This window comes from Gobio gobio (genome assembly GCF_949357685.1).
Source record: "Gobio gobio genome assembly, chromosome: 19".
In the NCBI taxonomy this organism is placed as follows: domain Eukaryota; kingdom Metazoa; phylum Chordata; class Actinopteri; order Cypriniformes; family Gobionidae; genus Gobio; species Gobio gobio.
The window spans coordinates 12145889-12170620 of record NC_137112.1 but is presented as its reverse complement, the minus strand read 5'-3'; the positions used below and the strand labels follow the sequence as shown (position 1 = coordinate 12170620).

Genomic DNA, 24732 nt, shown 5'->3' with positions numbered 1-24732 from the left:
CAATGGACCAAACTGCCAGGACTTCTAAGAACAAGATGGGGATTTTTCTCTTCCCACTCTCTCCCGTGGCCCCTGAGAGTGATGCAACGGCGGTGGATCGCCTGTGTGGGCTTCGGCAGGGCGGTCACCCGCTGGAGAGGTATGTGGAGGAATTCACTGAGCTTTCTAGTTTGGTGAACTGGCCAGATGGACCGCTTAACGCGTTTTTTCTGATGGGCCTGGACGAGGACACTATTTGTTTCATGGAACCTGCCTGTTCCTTTTCCCTAGTCGAGACAATCAATCTGATTTTGTGCCTAAATTGTTCTGATTTAGAGATCGTTGAGGTACATGAGAATACGTGTCTTCCTCGTCCAGTCCCCTCAGAGAAACACGCAGCCTGGTCAGTTCATCCACAGCCAGTTTCCTCCACCTATCTCTCCCTTACCGTGTGGTCCTGCCAGCCCCAAAACCAAATGGCCGAGGAAGAGGGCCACCGCTAAGCCCTCGATTCCGGGCGAGATGGCCGAGCCCTCGCCAGAGCCACAAGAGCGCTGGCTTATGGACTTTTGGAGCGAACCTGCAGTGCCCGCTCCAAGTCTCCTGGATTCCACTCCAGGCCTCCTATAAGCCTTTGGGTGGGGAACATGTGGGTGGGACTCTGGATTCACCCAAGGCTCCTGATCCGCCCAAGGCTCCTGAGTCTTTTGGAAGCCCTGGATCTTCTCTTGCCTACTGGACCACACCACCTTAACAGTTACTGATATGTGATCATTTGTCAAATGATTTGGTGGGTTAATGCTGCGCAGTTTTACGTGCAATTGTACTAAAAGTACATTTGAACGAACCCACAGTATTTGCAAGTAATAATTTTGTGCAAGACATACTGTATTTAATTTCACTGCCATAGACTTGATATAATATAACTGTATGTGTAATTTCATCAGCATAACCCACACATAATTATGTACAATTATGAACATTGTACATTATACATAATTATTTCTCTGTTTGTCCCAAAGCCTGCTTGCCTCAGTTGATCTACGTTTAAGGTTTTTTATTTTTTTTTATTTTCTATACTCACCAATGAATAATCGTGATCCATGGTGATGCTGTATAACGTCCACTTCTGCATTTGTCCACTTGTGTTGCCATTGTTTCTACAAGCAGAAACCTTGGATAGCGCGGATATTACGTCATTGATAGGCAAAAGTGACAATGCTTGATGGGATTGAGATCTGAGGAATTTGGAGGCCAAGTCATCTCCTCAAACTTGTTGTTGTGCTCCTCAAACCATTCCTGAACCATTTTTGCTTTGTGGCAGAACGAGTTATCCTGCTGAAAGAGGCCACAGCCACCAGGAAATGCCGTTTCCATGAAAGGGGTCTGCAACAATTCTTAAGTAGGTGGTACGTGTCAAAGACCCAAGGTTTCCCAGCAGAACATTGCCCAAAGCATCACACTGCCTCCGCCGGCTTGCCCTCTTCCCATAGTGCATCCTGTTTGCCTGTGTTCCCCTGGTAAATGACACACATGCACTGGGACATCCACGTGATGGAAAAGAAAACGTGATTCATCAGACCTGGCCATCTACTTCCATTGCTCCGTGGTCCAGTTTTGATGGCCACGTGCCCACTGTTGGGGCTTTCGGCGGTGGACAGGGGTCAGCATGGGCTCCCTGACTGGTCTGCAGTTATGCAACCCCACATGCAACAAACTGCGATGCACTGTGTATTCTGACACCTTTCTTTCAGAACCAGCATTAACTTCTTGAGCAATTTGAGCTACCATACCTTGTCTGTTTGATCGGACCACACAGGCCAGCCTTCGCTCCCCACGTGTCATCAGTGAGCCTTGGCCGCCCATGACCCTGTTGCCGGTTCACCACTGTTCCTTCCTTGCACCACTTTTGATAGATACTGACCACTACAGATAGGGAACGGCCCACAAGAGCTGCAGTTTTGGAGATGCTCTGAACAGGTGCCGTGATGAAGAGATAATCAGTGTTATTCACATATGCCTGATCCATGTATTTCACGCTGTGCAAGTGGTTTTTGGATATTTTATTACACAAATATTACATATTGTGCTTTTAAGCATTAGGGGTAAGAAATTAGGGGTAAGAAAATCAAACTTAATTCAAAAATGTATTCTCTGAAAACAAGTCTTATTAGTTCAATAATACCTTTCGAGGACAATTTTTGGTAACGCTTTAGATTACGGCCCGGAAAGTACTGCGTAAGTAAAGAGAATTTACATCATAATTTTCGGTAATTATAGTGTAACTATAAAGTAAGTATGTGTAGGTATAAGGGAATATTATGTAATATTGAGGAAATAAAGGGGTTACTATCAGGAAAAGTAACACATTATTTATACTGTAAGTATTTTTTAATTAAGGGGTAATTATCCATGTAGTTACAGGGTAAGTATGAATCTACGGGCTGTAAATAAAAGTGGTTCTTGTTCCCCTCTTGTTTCATGTTACAGGGTAAGTACAATAAAAAATGTACACGATCTAATATCACTCGGAAACCTTTATTTAAAAAAACAAGTTTTTTAAAACAGATTTACAACGTTTCTTATTCGTTTCTCTTGCTTGGCTTTATCCTCGTCTTATTCCTCTACTTTTTCGTCCTTGACATCAAAACATCAAACAGCACATACAGCAATAACTACAGTAATCCATACGATCCCAATGGATGAATCTGTGTCTTCTGAAGTGAAACGATAAGTGTTTGTAAGAAAAATAACAATATTTAAAAAAAATTTAAACTGTTGACTATCTCCCGTGTGTTTCAGATGAAACTTGCGCAAGAATGTCATGAAAGCTGGAAGCTTCTTAACTCACACACGTGCTGGTAACAGCTGATCGGATGCGAAAAGATTAGTAATGAGAGCATTTCTTGGTGTACTTTTTATTTTAATAAATAATAATACAAAATATCAAAATACCTGGGATTCTTCTTAAGATTTATCAGTGGAAATAACGATAAAAAAGAAGAAGAACAAGAGGAAAACAAGCAAGAGAAGCAAAAAAGGGACAAAAGGGTTTGGTGAATGAATGTCATCATGACTTGAACCTTATTTGACCTGTTGTAGGCACATGAGGGGACAGGAGTTCTCATTAGTTAATAATATGGTTGAAAGAACAGATGGAGCTCAAAATGAGTTGTTTTTCTCATGTTCTCATGGTCCAGGTCCCACTTGGCACAAATTAATCCATATTTGCATTAACGTTATGTGAGATTCTCCCCTCTGTGACTAATGTGGACTGTGAATTTGGCTGATGTTCTCCACTCTAACTGATGGATGGTGTATGAACTGATTTATCAAAAAGGCAGTGATGTTATTCATTTTTAATGTGCACTGCAAAACATTATGGTAACACTTTATTTCAATAGTCTACTCAAGACATTCTACTGACTATAAGTCAGTTTGAAATTCAGCTAGCGGTCATTAGAGTATAAGTAGACTTTCTGCTTAATATCTACTAACACTTTATTTTGATGCTCCTCAACAGACATTCTACTGATTACAAGTAACTTTGCAACTACATGACAACTTACTCTACTAACCCAAACCCTAACCTAACAGTCTAATAATATTCTAATGAAAGTTAGTTGACATGTAGTTGCAAAGTTACTAGTTTTTTTTTTAGTTTAAAAAAAGTTACACATTTTATTTGTCTTGTTTTCCAGTGTCTGTTACAATGTTACATGTATGTGCTATAGTGATAACAGTAAATTATGCATAATTACATGCAAGCAAACCTGAACCCTACACTAAAAAATATTATTGATTTAACTTAAAAAGTAAGCTACCTGGTTTTCTTAAAATCTTGAGTCCATTGAAATTTGAGTTAATTCAATGAAGGAGATTGGTTTAACAAATAGAAACACAACATATTATGTTATCTGAATCAAATAATTGATTAAGTTGATTGACAAAAGATAAAAAGCTGTGATAACAAATCATGAAAATATTTTATATTAGGAAGTACATGTAGTTAATATTACTCAGTACTTAAATATATAATTAACCTGTAACAAGGACACCTTAAAATAAACTGTAACCCGAATATCTAAATATTCTTAGATCAAGATGTACTTGAGAAGCAAAATGATTAAATATATGAAAAATAAAATGTTCAAAATTAAGTGAGTTTATGCTTAAAACAAGAACAAATCGGTCAGCGGAGTCAGAAAAATAATCTTGTTTTCCCTTTATTTTTCTGACCCCCTGGCAGATATTTGTTCTTATTTTAAGCATAAATCTTTTTTTCTTTTTTTTCAGACAACAAAACTTAATTTCTTATGCAATTTTGCTTCTCAAGTAAATGTATCTTGATATAAGAATTTTTAGATTTTTATAATGGAAAACAAGACAAAAATACAGAGGAAGAAAAGGTGGTTACTGCTTATGCAGTAATCATTAATAAATGGTTTAGTTCTTCATTAGTCATACATTAATTCATGATGTGGTTGAAGATTCCAGATCATATGTGATTCACACCAGCAACACCTGATATGAATCTTTCAGCATGAAATCAAGAATTTGACAAAGGTGGAATGTTTTCTGGATGTAACATTTTGTGATTTTTTTTTTTCACTTTTGATAAATCAGAAAGATTATGTCACATGACTTTTTAGCTGGAATGGAACAATGTAGACAGAACTCCATAAAAACATCAATTTGTGACAGGACTGCCAACATGTTACATTTTTATTAAAACATTTTGTCTTTTATCAGTTACAGACAAGTAAAGTGAGATTGACAAGTTCTGTAAGAAATTAATTGCTTGTTCTCTCAGATCAGATGAGAATGTGCTCTGTTTAAACTATTATCAGCTGTAGCTTTGTCATGCTCTGCTGATAAAATGTGCCAATGAGCCAAAGTCAGCCTTAAAATGCAGTGAGTCATCCTGAAGGGACACATCAAATTAAAATTACCTGTTGCAAAAAAGTGACTGAATGCTCCAGGAAAAATATGAGTGTCCCGGGGAGAATTTCTGCAGTCAGGCTTCTCTCTGCTCATACGAACAGACTTGACAGCCACGGCTAAAGACATGCTAAATTTACATGTAGCTCAACACGTGTTATAGGAGTTTGTTTTTGGTGGTAGATTTATGTGGATTAACCTCACCCATGGTTGTCTCTTGTCAGCTGAGTGTAAGAAATGTTTGAGGACAGGCCTGAAATCAGCATGCAGCCAACAAAAATAAATTTTCATGAAATCACCATTATTGCATCAATTAGGCCTACATAGTATTAGGAATGCGATACTTCCAAAGGTTGTGTGTAGAACACTGAAATGTTTCTCTATAAAATCCAAATGCCCATTCATCTTATTTTACAGTTAACTAATATATATTTAAGATAATTGAAGCCTTTTCATTCACTAAACCCATATGTTTCAGGTAAAAGGAAGTTATACTGCCATTGCTGTAGATACACTATATTGCCAAAAGTTTTGAGACACCTGCCTTTACATGCACATGAACTTAAATGACATCCCATTCTTAATCAATATGGAGTTGCAGCTATAACAGCTTCAACTATTTTTAGAAGGCTTTCCACAAGGTTTAGGAGTGTGTTAATGGGATTTTTTGACCATTCTTCTAGAAGCGCATTTGTGAGGTCAGGCACTGATGTTGGACGAGAAGGCCTGGCTCGCAGTCTCCGCTCTAATTCATCCCAAAGGTGTTCTATCGGGTTGAGATCAGGACTCTGTGCAGGCCAGTCAAGTTCCTCCACACCAAATTAGCTCATCCATGTCTTTATGGACCTTGCTTTGTGCACTGGTATGCAGTCATGTTGGAACAGGAAGGGGCCATCCACAAACTGTTCCCACAAAGTTGGGAGCATGAAATTGTCCAAAATGTCTTGGTATGCTGAAGCATTAAGAGTTCCTGTCACTGGAACTAAGGGGGCAAGCCCAACCGCTGAAAAACAACCCCACTCCATAATCCCCCCTCCACCAAACTTTACACTAGGCACAATGCAGTCAGGCGAGTACCGTTTTCCTGGCAACCGCCAAACCCAGACTCGTCCATCTGATTGCCAGACAGAGAAGCGTGATTGGTCACTCCAGAGAACATACTGGCATGCTTTACACCACTGCATCCAGTGCTTTGCATTGCTCTTGGTATTGTAAGGCTTGGATGCAGCAGCATGAGGACATTTCACGAATGGACTTATTGCACAGGTGGCAACCTATCACGGTACCATGCTTGAATTCACTGAGCTACTGAGAGCGACCCATTCTTTCACAAATGTTTGTAGGAGCGTCTGCATGCCTAGGTGCTTGATTTTATACACCTGTGGCCATGGAAGTGATTGGAACACCTGAATTCAATGATCTAGGGGTGTCACAATACTTTTGGGAATATAGTGTAGATTTATGTAAAAGTGCTTTTACACAGATATGCTGTGAAATGTTGAAATGAATGAAATGCATTTAATTCTCAATCAGCTTGATGTTCACAATATTAAAGAGTTTAAGTAATGTATAATCACAAGTAAAAGTAATCACAAAGACTATTATCTTTGAACAAAATGGGTCTCGTTCACTAATAATTTTGTGGATTATTTCGTATTTGTACGCACAGGAGATCTTCTCATGAAAAATCTCTGCCTAATTCACAACACGTTCGTCCGCACATGAATTTGTTCTTAACCTCGTTCTGATTTTAGTGAATTTGGAGCATTCTAAATGAGCGGGTGCGTGCATGAGGTTAGTCATTTGCATAAAACACTCCCAAACCATCTCCATAATCTCCATTATATTAATAGAATTTTATATATGGATTACATAATACAAATAATGCAACATACTTCAATATAATTATGATCGTGTTAGGATGAAACATAACACGATTATAAGGCCGTACAGAGTAAGTGCTTTTTGCGTACATGTGGTTTCAGTTGTTCCAATATTTTTTCGTAAATTTTGAATTTAAATCAAATTTTATTATAACATTTTTGGTGAATCGTGATTTGTTCTTAAACTCCCCCTGTAGTCAAAAATGTGACATTTTGGCAAAATTAAGTGTTAAAAAATTTCTTCCTGCCTTAAAATAGTTTGAATGTTACTCTACACCCTCGCTTAATTTAGTATATGCGGAGCCATGAATATGCAAATTAACCCCGTCTCCCCTCACCCACACCAGCTCAGAGACCCACGCGCTCAACTTTAACTCAAATTACTTTAGTAAACGTTGCACAATGATTTCACTCTCTACAACGTCAGACACATAACAGTAATTAATATGATTAGCCTTTTGCTTAACTACATTATTAAACAGCTAACAATGTGTTACTAATGTTACACACACATTTTTCCCGCTCGTCGTCTCAGAGTCAAACAGCTGACAGCTTCAAACAATCAGCATCCTTACAAACAATTTGAACATCATAGAACATCAGTGGAGAGGGGCATATAATTCATCGTAACATCATAATATTCACCCACTATATTGCTAAATGTACACGTTTTTATCAACAAAAAATATACCGGTATGGCTTCTGTTGAGACTCCCCTGCTTTGCAGCATTGTTAATGATATGCTAAAGCCTGCCCGCACGTTGACGTGATTGGTTACAAGGTAGTTTGTGACGTCAGAAACACCAACGATTTAAAACCACGTTTTAAGACTGTCTTTGGTTCACTGGACAGTTAAGGAGAACATACTCAGGAATGATGTTGATTATGAATCTTTACATGGTTTGTCGGAAAGCATATAAACATATAAACAACATTAAAAACGTGATTTTCACCACTGGGGGTCTTTAAAATTGTTCGTACGCATGCTTAGTGAATGAGACCCAATGTTCCTAGATGAGAACTGTGAAAGGCCTGTTTTTTTACGCATTATGTCCCATCATGAAACCATGGGAAATGACCTGTTATTTCTCGGTTAGGAGGGTGTATTGAGGGCACATTCCAAGACAGCAAACAATTCTTGCCAGGCCCCCTGTGTGAAAGGATAAGACGTACCTTTGCGAAGTAATGAGAGACCGTATTCTAGCCTGAGGCCAGACGGCATTAATTTTACATTTGAGCCACAAGTTTCAAATTAGCTCAGCAGAATAATCTCAACATACTTCGGTTTAATGATTGTTGCTCACAGTTGAGCTCCATATGAACAAACAATAACACAACTCATGGATATAACAACAGCAAAGATTTTAATTTAATAATAAACAGAGAGCACATTTGACCTATATGTCGGCCTTGAAAAGTGAGAACAGGCACAATCTATTTCAGTTAATGAATTTCATCAGTTTCATCTCTGGCATGAGTTTTTTTGTGACCCAAATAACTAAAAAATCTAAATAAAAACTATAAAACTTTGAATAAATAAAGGATGGTTTGAAATATAATATAATATTTCCATATTTTTTTTTCGATTTGGAGAATGTATTGTAAAAATGTTTGGTTAGTGTAATAAATATATAATGTATTGCATATACTCTGTATCACAGACAGTTGTTCATATGTTGTGTATTATTGTGGCATTTAAAATGGGCATTAGTCATAAAGTACATGCTTGGAGAGAGCCAAGAGTTTTCCTTTTGTCTTTTTGTTAATTATCTATACTCACAAGGAAACTTAATACTTGCATCATGATGAAAGTCCACATGAAATACGAACATATTGTTTTTGCCAATGTTGCAATGTAGAGTTTGCTCTACAGTACATTTGTAAAAAATATATTGTTCAAGATATAAATGATATAAAATAAAAGATATAAATATTTTTCAAAGTCTTGTGTTAAAATGCTTATTCAACCCCACCATGCATGTCTGATTTGGCAGTCAGGTCATAGTGGCAAGTGACATTTAGACATTTCACCTAAATGTATAAGACACACATGGTCACGTTGAGAGTGGCAGTCCATGCATTGCTTCTTCTTTAGCTCAGGTGCTGTTATGTAATGCTTTCATGACCACAGCGTAAGTCCTTCTCTCTGCTCTTTAATTCTCCCTCTCCATAATGGCATTTCGATGGCCTTCCTTTTGGACAGAAATGATTCTTTTCTCTGAGGTGATTCTCCAGGTGTTGAGGCAGAAGAATGAAGAGGCAGTCCAACAGATGAGTGCATATCAGTTTAGCTGTGCTCCAATGGACGATCATGTTGACCTGCCCCTACTGAAGGAGAACAACGAAAAAAGAAAACAAAGTATTGATGAGATAGCAAAAGCTGGTGTAAATGACTTCCATATCTATTAATGAAAACAGTTACATTTATATAAAGACTTAAATAAGTTTACTGTATTACTACACACTCTATAATAATCCACACATCTCATTCAGATACTCATATGTATCCCACACAACCCAGGCTTATTGGAAAAATGTGAAATGTCCAGTGAGTGGCACTAAAAAGCGCATTTAGTTTTATCTGAAACAGATGAATCTGAATCTGACAATGTTTTATTATGTTGGTTGTTGTACAGTTTCGCGGCAGTTTGGAAAATAACGTACCACCAGAGGCGTTTCCTCCGAGGAGGAAAGGGAGGCAATGCCTCCTCAAAAAATGAAATGAGAAAAAAATCGGTAACACTTTACAATACGGGTGCACTAATATGCATTAATCCATACTTTACTAATGCACAGATAATCATGAGTTAATGTATGACTAATGAAGAACTAAACCATTTATTAATGATTACTGCATAAGCAACTAATGAACATTCTATATGATTAATAGATTAAGTAATAAATGAATTGCTATCAATTAAATGTGTCATCATGTATTACTTCCCTAATAACATATTACATTAACTAATAATGTAAATTAATGTGTTAATTACCACAATGAGTCAAAGCCATGCATTTCAACTTCCAGTTGTCTACTTTAATTAATCAGTAGCTAATGATTTGCCCATGACTGTAAACTAATTGTTAAGTAATATGTCTTTGAGGTTATGGGTTCTGAATTAATTTTGAATTAGTTAACAGTCATGTGCCTCAACAAATAAAGTCACAACATAATGATACCTTTGCAAATCATTAGCTAATGATTAATTAAAGTAGACAGCTGGAAGTTGAAATGCATGGCTTCAACCCATTGTGGAAATTAACACATTAATTTACACTATTAGTTAATATAATTTGTTATTAAGGAATGAATACATGATGACACATTTAATGAATGGCAATTCATGTATCTATTAATCATACAGAATCTTCATTAGTTTCCAAAAAATGTAGGTAGAGACAGTTTTTTCCAATGAGCCTGCTGTTATTTTAATGGTTTGGGGGTTTATTGTTACCTCCGACTGCAGAAAGCGGTACACTCCATGTCACTGTGTAAAGCACACGCGCAGCGCTGACCTCCTATGCTGCCCTCGGCAGAACGCCGTACCCGCTGGGAGCCTCTATAACTTGACATGCCATATGGGACAGTGCGCCTGCCAATGCACAAAGGGGAAAGGGTTATGACCTTGAGTTACGGAAAACACAATCGCAGCTCTGCTTAAAGTGAGAACTTTTTTTAACGAGAAGCTCAAATCCCCCCACAAAATTATACTGTATATCACGTCTTCATCCACCTTAAAATGTCAGAGGCTGGTAGTTTAAACCATAAGGATTTAATGCGTGCTCAGAGTCTTCTCTGAGTTTCACTGCCCTAGTTTGATCTTTCTTTCGCACTCATGGAACAGGTTACATACACAATCTGCCAAGAGGTCTGAAATGTGACACTGAACCATGCATAATGTGGAGGTCAGAAAATTGTCAGCACCATCCCAGATTATGATTGTTATGAAGCTGTCAGCATTATTTAATGACCCTTAATGTTTAATAAACAAAGATTCAAGAACCTTAAAGAGTTCGTTCAGCTGCTTATATTATAGTATGCAATAATTTTAAACTTATAAAGAAAATTTTTGGCATAAATGGTCAAAAACGTTAGCGTTCTACATAGAATATTTCAATAGAACCTTAGACTTCTGTCAGGTGCTTGATATATAGAACTCTTAAAGGGTTAGTTCACCCAAAAATGAAAATTCTGTCATTAATTACTTACCCTCATGTCGTTCGAGAAAGTCCATCTCACTACAGTGGTTCTAAAATAACTTTATGAATCGGCGAGAATAGTTTTTGTGCGCAAAAAAAACCTAAATAACGACTTATATAGTGATGACGATTTCAAAACACGGCCTCATGAAGCTTCGAAGCGTTATGAATCAGTGAGTCGAATCATGATTCGGATCGCGTGTCAAACCGCCAAACTGCTGAAATTTGGAGATCCAAACTGCTCATTCGATTCACTGATTCATAACGCTTCGAAGCTTCATGAGGCCGTGTTTTGAAATCGTCATCACTATATAAGTCGTTATTTAGGGTTTTTTTGCGCACAAAAACTATTCTCGCCGATTCATAAAGTTATTTTAGAACCACTGTAGTGAGATGGACTTTGTAACGACGTCTTTAGTACCTTTTAAGGGTCTTGAGAGTGAACCGTGCATTGTGCCAATGGAGGCCTTTCAGAGCCATCGGATTTCAACTAAAATATCTTCATTTGTGTTCCGAAGATCAACGGAGGTCTTACGGGTGTCGAACGACATGAGGGTAAGTAATTAATGACAGAATTTTCATTTTTGGGTGAACTAACCCTTTCAGGGGTTCCCATCATGGGATAACATTTTAATTAATTAGTTCAGTTTTATTTATTTATTTTATTTTTATTAAATTGTATTTATTAAACAGCATGTTAACATAACTTCACTAGAAAAAAGTGGAAATAACCTGTTAAAAATTAAAGTATGCAATCATGTTCGATGTTTCTCCTCATATAGAACTTTGCAAAAAGAGTTCTTTAAAATTAAGTCAAGAACCTAACCCCAATGAACATTTTTTCCTAAGAGTGACAAGGATGCACATAACTTTTGAGCTTTCAGCAGAGTTTAGCATGTGCAGATGTTCACTGGCAAACCAAACTTAGTTTGGTTAGAAAATAGTAATATCTAACATGTAAATGTAATATTTCACAGTAAGAACAGACAACCTATACATTTAATTAAAAATACACTTCAGGTCAAAAGTGTCGACCCTAAGACTGATCATACACAGCAGGCTTAGTTTAAGGAGTTCAGCTCATTGATAACATGCCATATCTCACTTCAACTCATCACAGGCCACCTTTCAGTTCATTAGACTTTGTGTTTTTTTTGGTAACACCTCAGTAAATGACTCTTACAGTATGCAAACTAATGAAGCAGACTCCAAGGCTCAGTAAATCTGAACAGCTGTAGTCAGGGAGCTAAAGGCCTCGTCATCTGCTAAGAGTTACTTCTGCAAACATCCTGTCATGAAAGCATGTCTTTGATCCCCGTCTATTCTATTTAGCCAGTATTATATGCTAGACAAGTGCCTAGACAAGTGGCTGAGAAAATGAATTACTCTCAAAGAAAATAATTATTGTAAACTATGCAGACCTACATTTCATGATGTTCTGAAGGTTTTCTTTATGAACATGAATTATGATGAATTCTCTTAACAAGTTAGTATATTTCACAAATTTAAATGGCAACTTTAGTTGGTGACGTATAGTTTTGCTAATTTGCTAAGACGGAGCTCGTAGCAGAAGCTGAAACATTTCCGAAACTACTCCGGCTCTCTTAATAAAGATAAGTTACTCCACTAAGGATAAGTTAATCATTATCATGTACAATTAATTGAACATTTTCAATAAGAATGATGCATGTGAATTGTTTAAACTACACAAGAAGTTTGCAGTCTTATCTCTGATAAGGAAGGGGCAGGCCAGAAATAACTCAGTTTTGACAGAAAGGAGAGCGCTTGTCTGTGTCTCTTGAGTTTCTGTAGACTGCCAAATGTAACAGTTCACTTTTTCTTCTAAGACAGCAATCATATTCACTTACAGTAAAAAATATAATGCAGCAACACATTTTTCACATTCATATTTTTAATTTTAGCAATCAAATTTGGTTACACATGTTTTAAGGCGACATAGTTACATAATAGGGTACAACAGGGCTAAAGGCTTTTATTTTCCTCTAAACCACTAGATGGCACAAAAACTTTCCAAACATCAGTTTTTTAAGATGCCCGTGGAAATGTGTCTGATGCCTGATGCGATCGCGGGCAGCAGCGCAAAGTTGATCAATGTTCAAAGTTTTGTTCAAGGTAAGTAAAGCTACAGTTTTTCAATAAACGAAGAATATGTAAAAGTATGGTAGGCTATTTGGGCTAAAAGGCGCCCCTGCTGTCAGGGATTAAAAATATTAAGTTGGGTGTCCACTTTAAAGATAATCACCATATTTATAATGAAACCATCATATTTAAAAATATGAAACCAATCATATCATATAATAAAATATAATTTATTGATACTTATATAAAATGATATAAAATTATTATGAAATCTCCTTCAATGCTTTCAGAATCTTTACTTTTTGAAATTACTTTATTTATATATATATTAACATATTTTAATGACAGCATATTTATTGAACAAAATTTTTTCAAAATAAACAGAAAATAGTGCAAACTTTGTTAAATTGATTGTTTTGAACAAGTATTAACTATGCATATCTGTTTCTGTATATCTATAAAACTTAAACTGTGTATCAATACTGTGTGTCTTTTGCCCTGTGTGTCTGTGGGGTAAAAGTCCCCTCGCCACCCCATACATTTACACGATTTTTAAACTAAATAAACCACTTTTATTATTTAAATGTAAAAATATTTTTCCTGCAATCCTATACTATGGGAGTAATGAAAAGCAAATGTTCTTAAGTTGTGCCTTCAGCTCTGTTGTACCCTAATATTAATAACTACATGTACTCACTATAGAGTTGTTTACTGTAGACTTGTAATTATGCATCATTTATTACTATAGGACATGTAGTAGCCTAACATGTAACTATGTCACCTTAAATTAAAGTGTTACCCCAAATTTGAATAATTTTATGAACTTCTTATTAAATGTCACAGTAGTTAGTGGTTTGTTTATTTCAAAGTGCATGACATATGTACAGTAGATTATTAAGAACAGAACATTTTATTTCATGTTTCTTCATGTTCACATGGTGATCAAGTAGCACAATTCTTAAATATATTGTCACATTTACACACTACTATTTATGCATTAACCAATAAATGCCTCTTAAAGATAGTTTAAATCAAAGTCGGCCATTATAAATCCATCATGTCTTTAAAACCAGAGGAACAGTAAAATAAACTTACTCCGGTGTGTTGATCCAGATGATGTCCAGGTGACAGTAGTAAACACACTCCTTGTCTTTGTAGGAGTAACATGTGCATCTCTTGGCTCTCCTCTGTGGTTTTAGGAGCTGGCAGGAATAAGACGCTCCAGGTTTATTAGCAGAATCACTGAGCTGCTTAGGAGTCACACTTGATACTTTAATGAAATCCTTCGCTGTGTTTTTCACAAGCACATCTTGACGAAACGAGGAAAAGCCTGAATATGAAAATGCATTAATTAGAACAATGGCATGTTTTTTTCATTTAAATGATCTCATGTTGCAGCAGCCCTAACAGGTCAGGTCTTTTTTTATTTTTATTTATTTTTTGTACAGTTTTTCTGAATTGATAAAACACTTAACCCCATTCTCTTTTGAATACATTTGTTGAATAAATCCCTCATTCTGTAAAACATTAAACAAGTTCAGGTAGTTAGACACCATTTGCAAGTCTTATGCACTCTTTTTTGCAAAACTCTAAACACATTCTCCCTCACTATAACACATTTTGCACTTCGTGTTTCAAAATGCTACAACACAGTTGTCATCGTTTACACACAACGACTCAAAATTGTTCACATTTATTTCTAATGATGTGACCAAACCAACTGTACATACAAGTCAGTTCAGAGGGCCAAAATTGGCTCAATTTATTGCACTGAATGTTGATACTAATGGATGTAAATAATATAGTAAGAGGGAGAGGAGGAAGAGTATGTGTAAGAGGTGGTGGTCGAGGAGGAAGAGGATGAGGCCGAGAAAGAGCAAGATGTGGAAAGTTTTGTCAAGGCTGGATCCAGCACACCTGAGGGTTTTCCCTTTGTTTGGCAAGAGACGATATTGCTTGCGATGTGGACAAAGTCCTCAGGTCGAACCAGCATGAAAACGCAATGCTGAGGCAGAATCAATCTCTCACTGACCTTGATTTTGCAGTTGTACTCTTTTGAGTGTACATGCTTTTCATTTAGTTTTCTTTTACCTTTTTTGCTTTTGTAGTTGGTTACTGTATTTTTACAATATGCAAGAGCTGAAAATAGAGACATTCAATAGGCCTACTATACAATATTCACTATAATACTATACTTGCAGTGCATACAGTTTACAATTTATTCACCTTACTACTGAATGTTGTGCTTACTATTTGGATACTGTGTTCTCCATTTTTGTTGATGAAGTGTCTAATGAATGATCTGTAGTGTTTATAATATTGACTCGCTTCGCTGTGTGTACATGATCTGAAAGCATTATCATGAAAGGCTACTTTCACCTTAAAAAGAATGTGCTAAAGATAGTCCGTCATCTGTGTTTAATGTGGTAAGAATGTATTCAAGTCAAAAACAGGCTTATAATTTAGGTTCCTCAAAGTGTGAAATATGTTGTGAAGCAGCGGGTCACAACCCAATAAAGAAGGGTTGAAAAAATTAAAAAAATAAACAAAAGTTTTAAACTTTTAGGTAAGATTTTCACCTGTTGTGTTCTCAGAAGCAGGGGCTAGTTGCATAAACGTACCCCGTGTCTTAATAAGAGGTAATTACTCTTACTTTTCAGATTCAGATTACACCAAACAACCTTTTTATGTAGCCTAACTCACTTCAAAAAGTTAGGACCAGTATTGAAGAATTTAAAAGGGATAACGTTAATACTACTAAGACAGTCTAAGACTGTATAAATTACTTTTACTTCACATATATATTGCATAATTTAGAATGTGTTTATTTCTTTAAAAACCCATTCCTTTTAAAATAGTCGGCACCACTGAATGCGCACCACTGAAGTCATGCATTGTCATTTAACGCCTCAATATATAGGCTATATATATATATATATATATATATATATATATATATATATATATATATATATATATATATATATATATATATATATATATATATATATATATATATATATATATATATATTGTAATTATATGCACACAGTGATTTTAGTCCAATAACCTTAGCCTACAATGCAAAGCAATCTAAACCCACCGTTGGCCATTGCGACTGTTAGTCCAATAAAAAGCAAAATTCCCAAATGCATTGATGACACCTTGGCCATCCCAGTTATTCCAGATAGTCTCCGTGAGTCAGTTTAAAATCCAAGATTGACCAGAAGTACTGAGAGATCCGACTGCAATTAAAAGTAACATTTTGTTCGTTGCTGTTTTATTCCCACACACTGAATTTCATTTGTGCAGCGCGCGACAGAAAGCATCCTCGGGTTGCTGCAGAGACTGGTATTAGTTGCGCTCACTTTCCCCCTGTGAGGTTTTATATCATCATCAGCTCGCGAGGCACCACCCGCTGGAGCTCTACAGCTCAATCAGCTGTCATATGCATGTCATTAAATTACACACACGTTATTTTAATGCCGCCACATGATTTATCACATAATACCTAGATATATCAGGGGTGGATTACTAATAGTAGGTGTCTGATATTAATAGAGAAAGTGCTTGCTTTTAACATTGTTCTGACTGTAATGCTCCCCCGCCCCACCTCAAGCGCTCGAGACATAAATTACTCTATCTGCAGAACCGTTAATCAAGAGACCACACAGTTAGTAAAATTAACTATTTATTCAAGTGGGCATATAAGGGTGGCTCAGTGTTTTTTCTAAAAATAAAATACACTCAAATAAATAACCGGTTGTTAATATTATACTAATAATAGGCTACTTATTCTTCATCATATTGAGAACACACTGCATGTTCGTTATGGTGTATAATTTAACTTTTAATTTCAAAATAATTTAAAATAATTTGATTAATATCTAATATCTGACAGTAAATTTTACTCAGCGCTTGTTCTTTGCCTTAACGCTGCTCTTTTAATGTTTCTGAGAGAGAATTCTGACTTTTAATGCTTCAGCTAAATTCTGCTTTTTACATATTTTGCAGAACGCATATTTTTACATCTCACATCATTGTACTAATACATGAAATGTCAAAAAATGTCATTATACTGAACTGCAACACAAACCACAAGCATTGCATACTATTAGAAAGACTTAACACAATTTTAGAAATACGTACTATCAGGTAAGGCATTTACTGTTGTCTGTTCTCCTTTTCAGGTTCTCTCGTGGTCTATGTATGTGAAAAAGACATATTGTGATTGTTAACTGAAACGGTTAAGCCAAAACCGCAGTGCCAGATTAATTAACTTTTTATTTTATTTGTCTTGCTTATTATTTCCAACACACCTATAAACAATCTGGGAGGCCTGGACAAGGCAATCTATCCTGATTTCTTCTCTGACATTTTATTTCTTTAAGGTTTGCTGTCCATCCCTGACATGTGGTAGCAATCAGATTCTGCCATCTATCCTTCAGGTTTATATGAAGACTTGTCAACAAGTTTCCAGATGATTTAAGATCATTTATTTCTTGTCTACTGTGTGTAGGACAAGTCTCATAATCAACAAAATCATCATATTCAATAAAAAAGCTTTAAAAAAGTTGTTTGCTTAAAATAAAAAATAAAGTCAAACAGTACAACAAATCATGATGAAAAAGATTAATGATAAAATATAGTACTACAATTTTATATCACTAAAGCTAAATCTAATTTGTTCAGAGATTTTCTTTCTTCCTTCTCAAATTATGCTGGCGAACATGATCATCCAACTCTTTAATTCATGTCAGCTCATGTTTATTCTGCTGCCATTAACCCTTAAATGCATGAATGTTTCGCCAATCATTACTACATAATTGGTTCTTTAGCTACCCTGATCTACACTCATCTAAAGGATTATTAGGAACACCTGTTCAATTTCTCATTAATGCAATTATCTAATCAACCAATCACATGGCAGTTGCTTTAATGCATTTATGGGTGTGGTCCTGGTCAAGACAATCTCCTGAACTCCAAACTGAATGTCAGAATGGGAAAGAAAGGTGGTTTAAGCAATTTTGAGTGTGGCATGGTTGTTAGTGCCAGACCTGCCGGTCTGAGTATTTCACAATCTGCTCAGTTACTGGGATTTTCACGCACAACCATTTCTAGGGTTTACAAAGAATGGTGTGAAAAGGGAAAAACATCCAGTATGCGGCAGTCCTGTGGGCGAAAATGCCTTGTTGATGCTAGAGGTCAGAATGGGCCAACTGATTCAAGCTGATAGAAGAGCAACTTTGACTGAAATAACCAGTCGTTACAACCAAGGTATGCAGCAAAGCATTTGTAAAGCCACAACACGCACAACCTTGAGGCGGATGGGCTACAACAGCAGAAGACCCCACCGGGTACCACTCATCTCCACTACAGATAAGAAAAAGAGGCTACAATTTGCACAAGCTCACCAAAATTGGACAGTTGAAGACTGGAAAAATGTTGCCTGGTCTGATGAGTCTCGATTTCTGATGAGACATTCAGATGGTAGAGTCAGAATTTGGCGTAAACAGAATGAGAACATGGATCCATCATGCCTTGTTACCACTGTGCAGGCTGGTGGTGGTGGTGTAATGGTGTGGGGGATGTTTTCTTGGCACACTTTAGGCCCCTTAGTGCCAATTGGGCATCGTTTAAATGCCACGGCCTACCTGAGCATTGTTTCTGACCATGTCCATCCCTTTATGACCACCATGTACCCATCCTCTGATGGCTACTTCCAGCAGGATAATGCACCATGTCACAAAGCTCGAATCATTTCAAATTGGTTTCTTGAACATGACAATGAGTTCACTGTACTAAAATGGCCCCCACAGTCACCAGATCTCAACCCAATAGAGCATCTTTGGGATGTGGTGGAACGGGAGCTTCGTGCCCTGGATGTGCATCCCACAAATCTCCATCAACTGCAAGATGCTATCCTATCAATATGGGCCAACATTTCTAAAGAATGCTTTCAGCACCTTGTTGAATCAATGCCACGTAGAATTAAGGCAGTTCTGAATGCGAAAGGGGGTCAAACACAGTATTAGTATGGTGTTCCTAATAATCCTTTAGGTGAGTGTATATCTAACACGAATGGATCTCTACCTGTCTCCACAATATTAGAGTAACAATTAGAGAAGAATAAAATAAGCATATTTTGTTACATTTTGGAGCTCGGAAGGGTTCAGTTTGAGCAGATGTTTTATACCATCATCCCTGTCCTTGTCAGAGCTCAGCATCTGGCTCATATTCACAATCTCAAACATATTCTCAAAACTATAATTTTCAACAGCTTCAAAATCAATATTTTGATCACTGACAGATCCAGATCCTTCATACAGTGACGCTAATATTTGATTGTGTTCAGTACTTGCTCTGCAGTAAATTGCTGAGCCATTTCAAGTTTTGCTGATGATGCTTCCTATTCTTTTGTTTTCTGCCTGTGGTAACTATGAGTTAAACGTCACTTCACCATTGTACATCATAATCCTTTTGGAATAAAGGTGAATTGCACTTATTCAGTCATCAAAGATCCTATAGACCTTTCTCACAGCGGAATTAAATACCGGAAGTGCACATGCATTCTTCCAGTTATATATATTTTCAATGTGCTATTAACACCTAGTTGAACGCCTCTTAAAATAAGCATCCAGAGGATAATTTCAAAATCAGGATATTTTCAGTGACAAGAGAAGAGATAAACTGATAAATACTGTGTACAGGATTTTCCAAATTTTCCAAAGGAACTTGTAGTTTTTTAATCCAACATAAACCAATGATCGTAAACATACGTGATTATTTCACCAGACGGTGTCAGTGCTTGTCTAAATAGTGACCGTGGCCAGTGTTGGGCACGTTACTTTAAAAAAGTAATTATTTATAGTTACTAATTACTTCTTACAAAGAGTAACTGAGTTCGTAACTGAGTTACATCATTATAAAAGTAACTAATTACCAGGGAAAGTAACTACTGTGTTACTTTTTTCCCCCTTCAAAATATGTCAAATAACTTGGATGCCCCCAATATTAAATATGTTAAATTAATGAATTGGACACTAAATAGAATAAATTATTATTATAAAACATTGTATATTAATGTACACTATTGTAATGTTGCTGTGGGAAAATGTGAGAGACACCTATCAAATTCAATACATTATTGTAAATATTATCAGTAGACCTACTATAGTGTAAATATTATCAGTACTATCCTACTCCTTTGGTAGTGGAGCTCACGTTATCTCCTGGGTTTTTAGCCACTAATTTTGTGGCGACATGTGATGATGTGAGGTGCTTCATTAGATTAGAATTACTTGCCACTGACATGGAGAGACTCTTTGTTCCTGGGCATAAGTTGCACGTTACATAAACATTCTAACCTTTCACATCAACGAGGGAAAAGTAGTGCTTATACTTCTAGTTTGCGAAAGCTACTTTTGAAGTTGTTGGACTCACCATCGTTCTGACTCCTCCTGGTCGTTGGTGTGTGTGACTGTGCATATGCGTGTGTGTGTGTGTGTGTGTGTCATAGGTGTGTGTGTGAACTCCACCTATCAACCTCAACCTTGTCTCCCACACACCAATCATCATCAGTTATGTGTACCAAAACACGCATGGCATGCACGCATGCCCACACACACACACACCAACCAACCAACCAGAGAAAAACAACACGTTGCAGGTCCGACTGACAGACTGAGAGCCTGTTCGGATGAAAACCGCTTCAGTGAGCTCAATTATAGTAACGCTGCATTTTATTCTCAGTAACGCTAACCGCGGTGTAACGGGAGAAACATGAATTCGTTTGATTACTCGTTTCTGAAAAAAAATATTCCGTTAGTAACGTCGTATATCTATAATACCGTTATTCCATCAGTGACCGTGACACTGTAGTGTGTGTGAGAATGAACATATTTATTCATTTGTATTAAACATTTTAGTCATTATCTAATTTGTCATTGACAATCATTTCACTGTATGTAATTCACACACAGAGGCGTCACAATAGGGCAGGCAAGGCAGGCACTTGCCGGGGACCCCGCGTTTTGAGGCCACCTCACGTCGACCGCCTTCGTCAAAATTAGGGTTGGGTATCGTTTGGGTTTTTTTCGATTCCGGTGCCAAACCGATACTTTTAAAACGGTTCCGGTGCCTAAACGGTGCCTGAACCGATACTTTTTTTTTTTAAAAGGCCACCAAACAAGGTGGATGACATTAAATGGCTTTTTATTTATTTATTTATTATTTAAATTGAACCATTTATTAAAAGTTTAATGTATACTTAAATGTATGAATATAAATAAATACAAAACAAAATTTACTTATTTACAAATTATAATTGACATATTTACAAATTCACAGTAAAACCTAAGCCACCCAACAACAACAAGCCTAATATAACTCTAAACAGTTACAGTAATAACAGCAGTCGTCTGTATTCTTGCTCTGCTACAAACCAGCTTCGAGCTTCAGCTTTATTTTGAAATATGATCATATTCTCTGGCTAAATATTTTAGAACACATCGCCTTAATGTTTCCATGGTGACGCGTCATGTTTCTCACATGACACACAGCAGCCGCAATAGCGCTGACAGCTCAGCTGTATCGGGTTTATTTCGTTTTTTCTTTTTATTCAAAATATTCACAAACTTCTTAACTGTGTCACGAACTATCTGATGTTCAAATGTGTGAGTGAATGTGTGTTAGTTGATCTATAAAGCGCAATGTGCGGCGCCATGTTAGTTTGCGCCTCAGAATCGGATCTGTCGGATTTACAACACTTGAGTTCATTCTCGTCTCACGAAATACATGAAAGTAAGTGACCAGTGAACTGGAAGAAGAATAGAGTAAACTATATAGTTACTATATAATGTGCATTTATCTGATGTGAATAAAACACGTAACGTTAGTCAAATTATAACCGTCTGAAAGGATTGTCATTGCCGCTTTCATAGACATCAGTGTGTGTTTTTTGCTTGTAGCCTACTTATGAACATTTAAATGTCTGAAACCTGAAATAAACATGATGTCGTTGAAAACACTGAATAGTTGTCATGAGTTGTGATGTGACCAGCGCTGAGCGTCTGTCTCTGGCTCAGCCAAAGCGCGAAAGCACGTTTGAATTTTGGCACCGAAATGAGGAACCGAAATCTGCGTTCTGATTCGGTCCGGTACATACCGGTTATATAAGTACCGGTGCCATATTGGAACCGGATTTCGGTACCCAACCCTAGTCAAAATGTACAAAATGCATGATTTGATATGTTAAGCATGAAGAGAACATATCTGTCTGGCTTGCCCACTCGCTCTAATGTTAACCTAGGTAAATATACGCTATTATTAGGCACATATCCAAGAGTTTATGTGGAGTGTGGAAGCTGAAGTATAGGGCGCTTACATGACATGAAGGCGCCGGCGCGTGCACTACTATTTTTTCCTGCAGCGAAAACAACTTAAGGTACTCCATAATTTATGGTCATAAAGATAAGAGTAATACATAATTTATTTGTATTTGTGTAAACTTACAATGACAACAAATAGTTGTGCTTTTCTAAAATAAAGAAAACAAACAGGACACACGCTTTCTTGCGTCCTATAGTCTGCAGCACATCTCATAAATTAACCGAAACTAAGCGTATCAGGCTACTTGCCTCACACACACACACACACACATATATATGCACCATTGAATGTGAGCATTTGTCCACTCAAGTTGGTTACCACGATAAACTGCAGTCAGGTTGAGACCCCTGAGCTTTCCCGAGACAGTTTCTGGCAGTTTGTGCAGAAAATCGGCATTGTGCTGTGTGATAAAACTGCACATTTTAGAGTGGCCTTTTTTTGTTGCCATTCTAAAGCACACCTTTGCAATTGTAGCATTGATCCACAACAATGGTTACACCATCAATATCAGACCAAGACACACGGCAAACATGAGGGCTTAAAATACACAGAGACTAATGACAAGACAAGGGACACCTGTGAACAATGATCAAACAATGAACCAATGACAGAACATGACAAGATCACATGAGGGCATGGGAATCACATGACAAGACAAGGAAACAAAACACACTCAGAAACATAAAAGTGAACATGATAAACTAAAAACATGAACATGAACCAACACCAAAACACCCTGTGACAGCAATAATCATGCTGTCTAATCAGCATCTTGATATGCCACACCTGTGAGGTGGATGGATTATCTCAGCAAAGGAAAAGTGCTCAATAACACAGATTTAGACAGATTTGTGAACAATATTTGAGAGAAACAGGCCTTTTGTGTACATAGAAAAGGTCTTAGATCTTTGAGTTCAGCTCATGAAAAATTGGGGCAAAAACAAAAGTGTTGCGTTTATAATTTTGGTCAGTGTAATTACAGAAATTAATTACAGATGTAATTACATGCAGGTATTTTTTTACGTACAATGTAAAAACATCTATAAGTGCATTGTTTCAGATCAGAGGAGAGGAATCCGAAGCACATCAACTGACCACGGGGGTTCCTCAGGGCTCAGTGCTTGGACCTCTCCTCTTCTCCATTTACACTACTTCATTGGGTCCCATCATACAGGCACATGGCTTCTCATATCACTGCTATGCTGATGACACTCAGCTCTACCTTTCATTCCAACCAGACGACCCCACAGTAGCTGCAAGAATCTCCAGCTGTCTGGCTGACATCTCTGCATGGATGAGTAAAAATCACCTACAGCTCAACCTGGCAAAGACTGAGTTCCTCATCTTCCCTGCCAGTCCCATTATGCAACATGACTTCACCATCCAGTTAGGTACATCCCTGATTTCCCCTTCAAAGTCAGTCAGAAATCTTGGAGTTACATTTGATGACCAGTTGTCCTTCAGAGAACACAGCTAAACCTTTCTAAGACAGCTCGCTCGTGCAGGTTTACGCTCTACAACATCAGGAAGATCAGACCGCTCCTAACAGAGCACGCAACACAGCTTCTTGTTCAGGCCCTGGTTATTTCTAGATTTGACTACTGCAATGCGCTTCTGGCTGGACTCCCCTCTTGTGCGATCCACCGCCATCCGAAACGCTGATTTGTTGACAACATTCAAAAGTCAACCTCTTAAAAAAAAAAAAATCCTCTTTCTTCCCTTTTCCCTCCCTACTCTAGCCTGTGCTACACTGAGAAATGTACACGGACTCAGTATTTCAGGCACTGGTTGCGCTCACTCGACTCTTCATGACCAATCGCTTATTGTGTTGTAAGTCGCTTTGGATAAAAGCATCTGCTAAATGCATAAATGTAAATGTAAATGTAAATCATTAATTTACATGTTAGTATATAGTAGTTAAGGCCACCTAATATAAAGTGGGTCCAATTTTTATTTTATTTTGGTTTTTGTATAGTAATAAAAAAGCTCATTACCATAACTGATCTTCAAGCGTTACACTGCTTCACTTACCAGAAATAGGAAGTGTGATAAAGGTCTATTATTGTTGTGCAAAAAAATATATACTTACACTGTTACACACACACTATTGTTAAAAAAAAGAATAAAGGAAAACAGGCATTCTTTTTATTTATTTTTATTTTTATATTGTTTATATTAAATTAATTGAGTAATACTAAGAAGGTTGAAGTCTAACTTTAAAATGAGGAGGAGGGTAGTG

At 37.0% G+C, this 24732-nt stretch overlaps 1 protein-coding gene across 1 annotated transcript; it reads right to left on the bottom strand.

Moving 5' to 3' along the window:
- Positions 1 to 8149: 8149 nt before the first annotated feature.
- LOC307142721 (endothelin-3) lies at positions 8150 to 16653 on the bottom strand. Its single transcript, XM_079843785.1, has 4 exons — positions 16207 to 16653; positions 14199 to 14433; positions 10259 to 10396; positions 8150 to 9131 (listed from the first exon to the last, which is right to left on the bottom strand). The coding sequence occupies exons 1-4, from the start codon at positions 16274 to 16276 to the stop codon at positions 9113 to 9115; spliced, it is 462 nt and encodes a 153-aa protein (XP_079699911.1). The 5' UTR covers positions 16277 to 16653; the 3' UTR covers positions 8150 to 9112.
- Positions 16654 to 24732: the final 8079 nt, after the last annotated feature.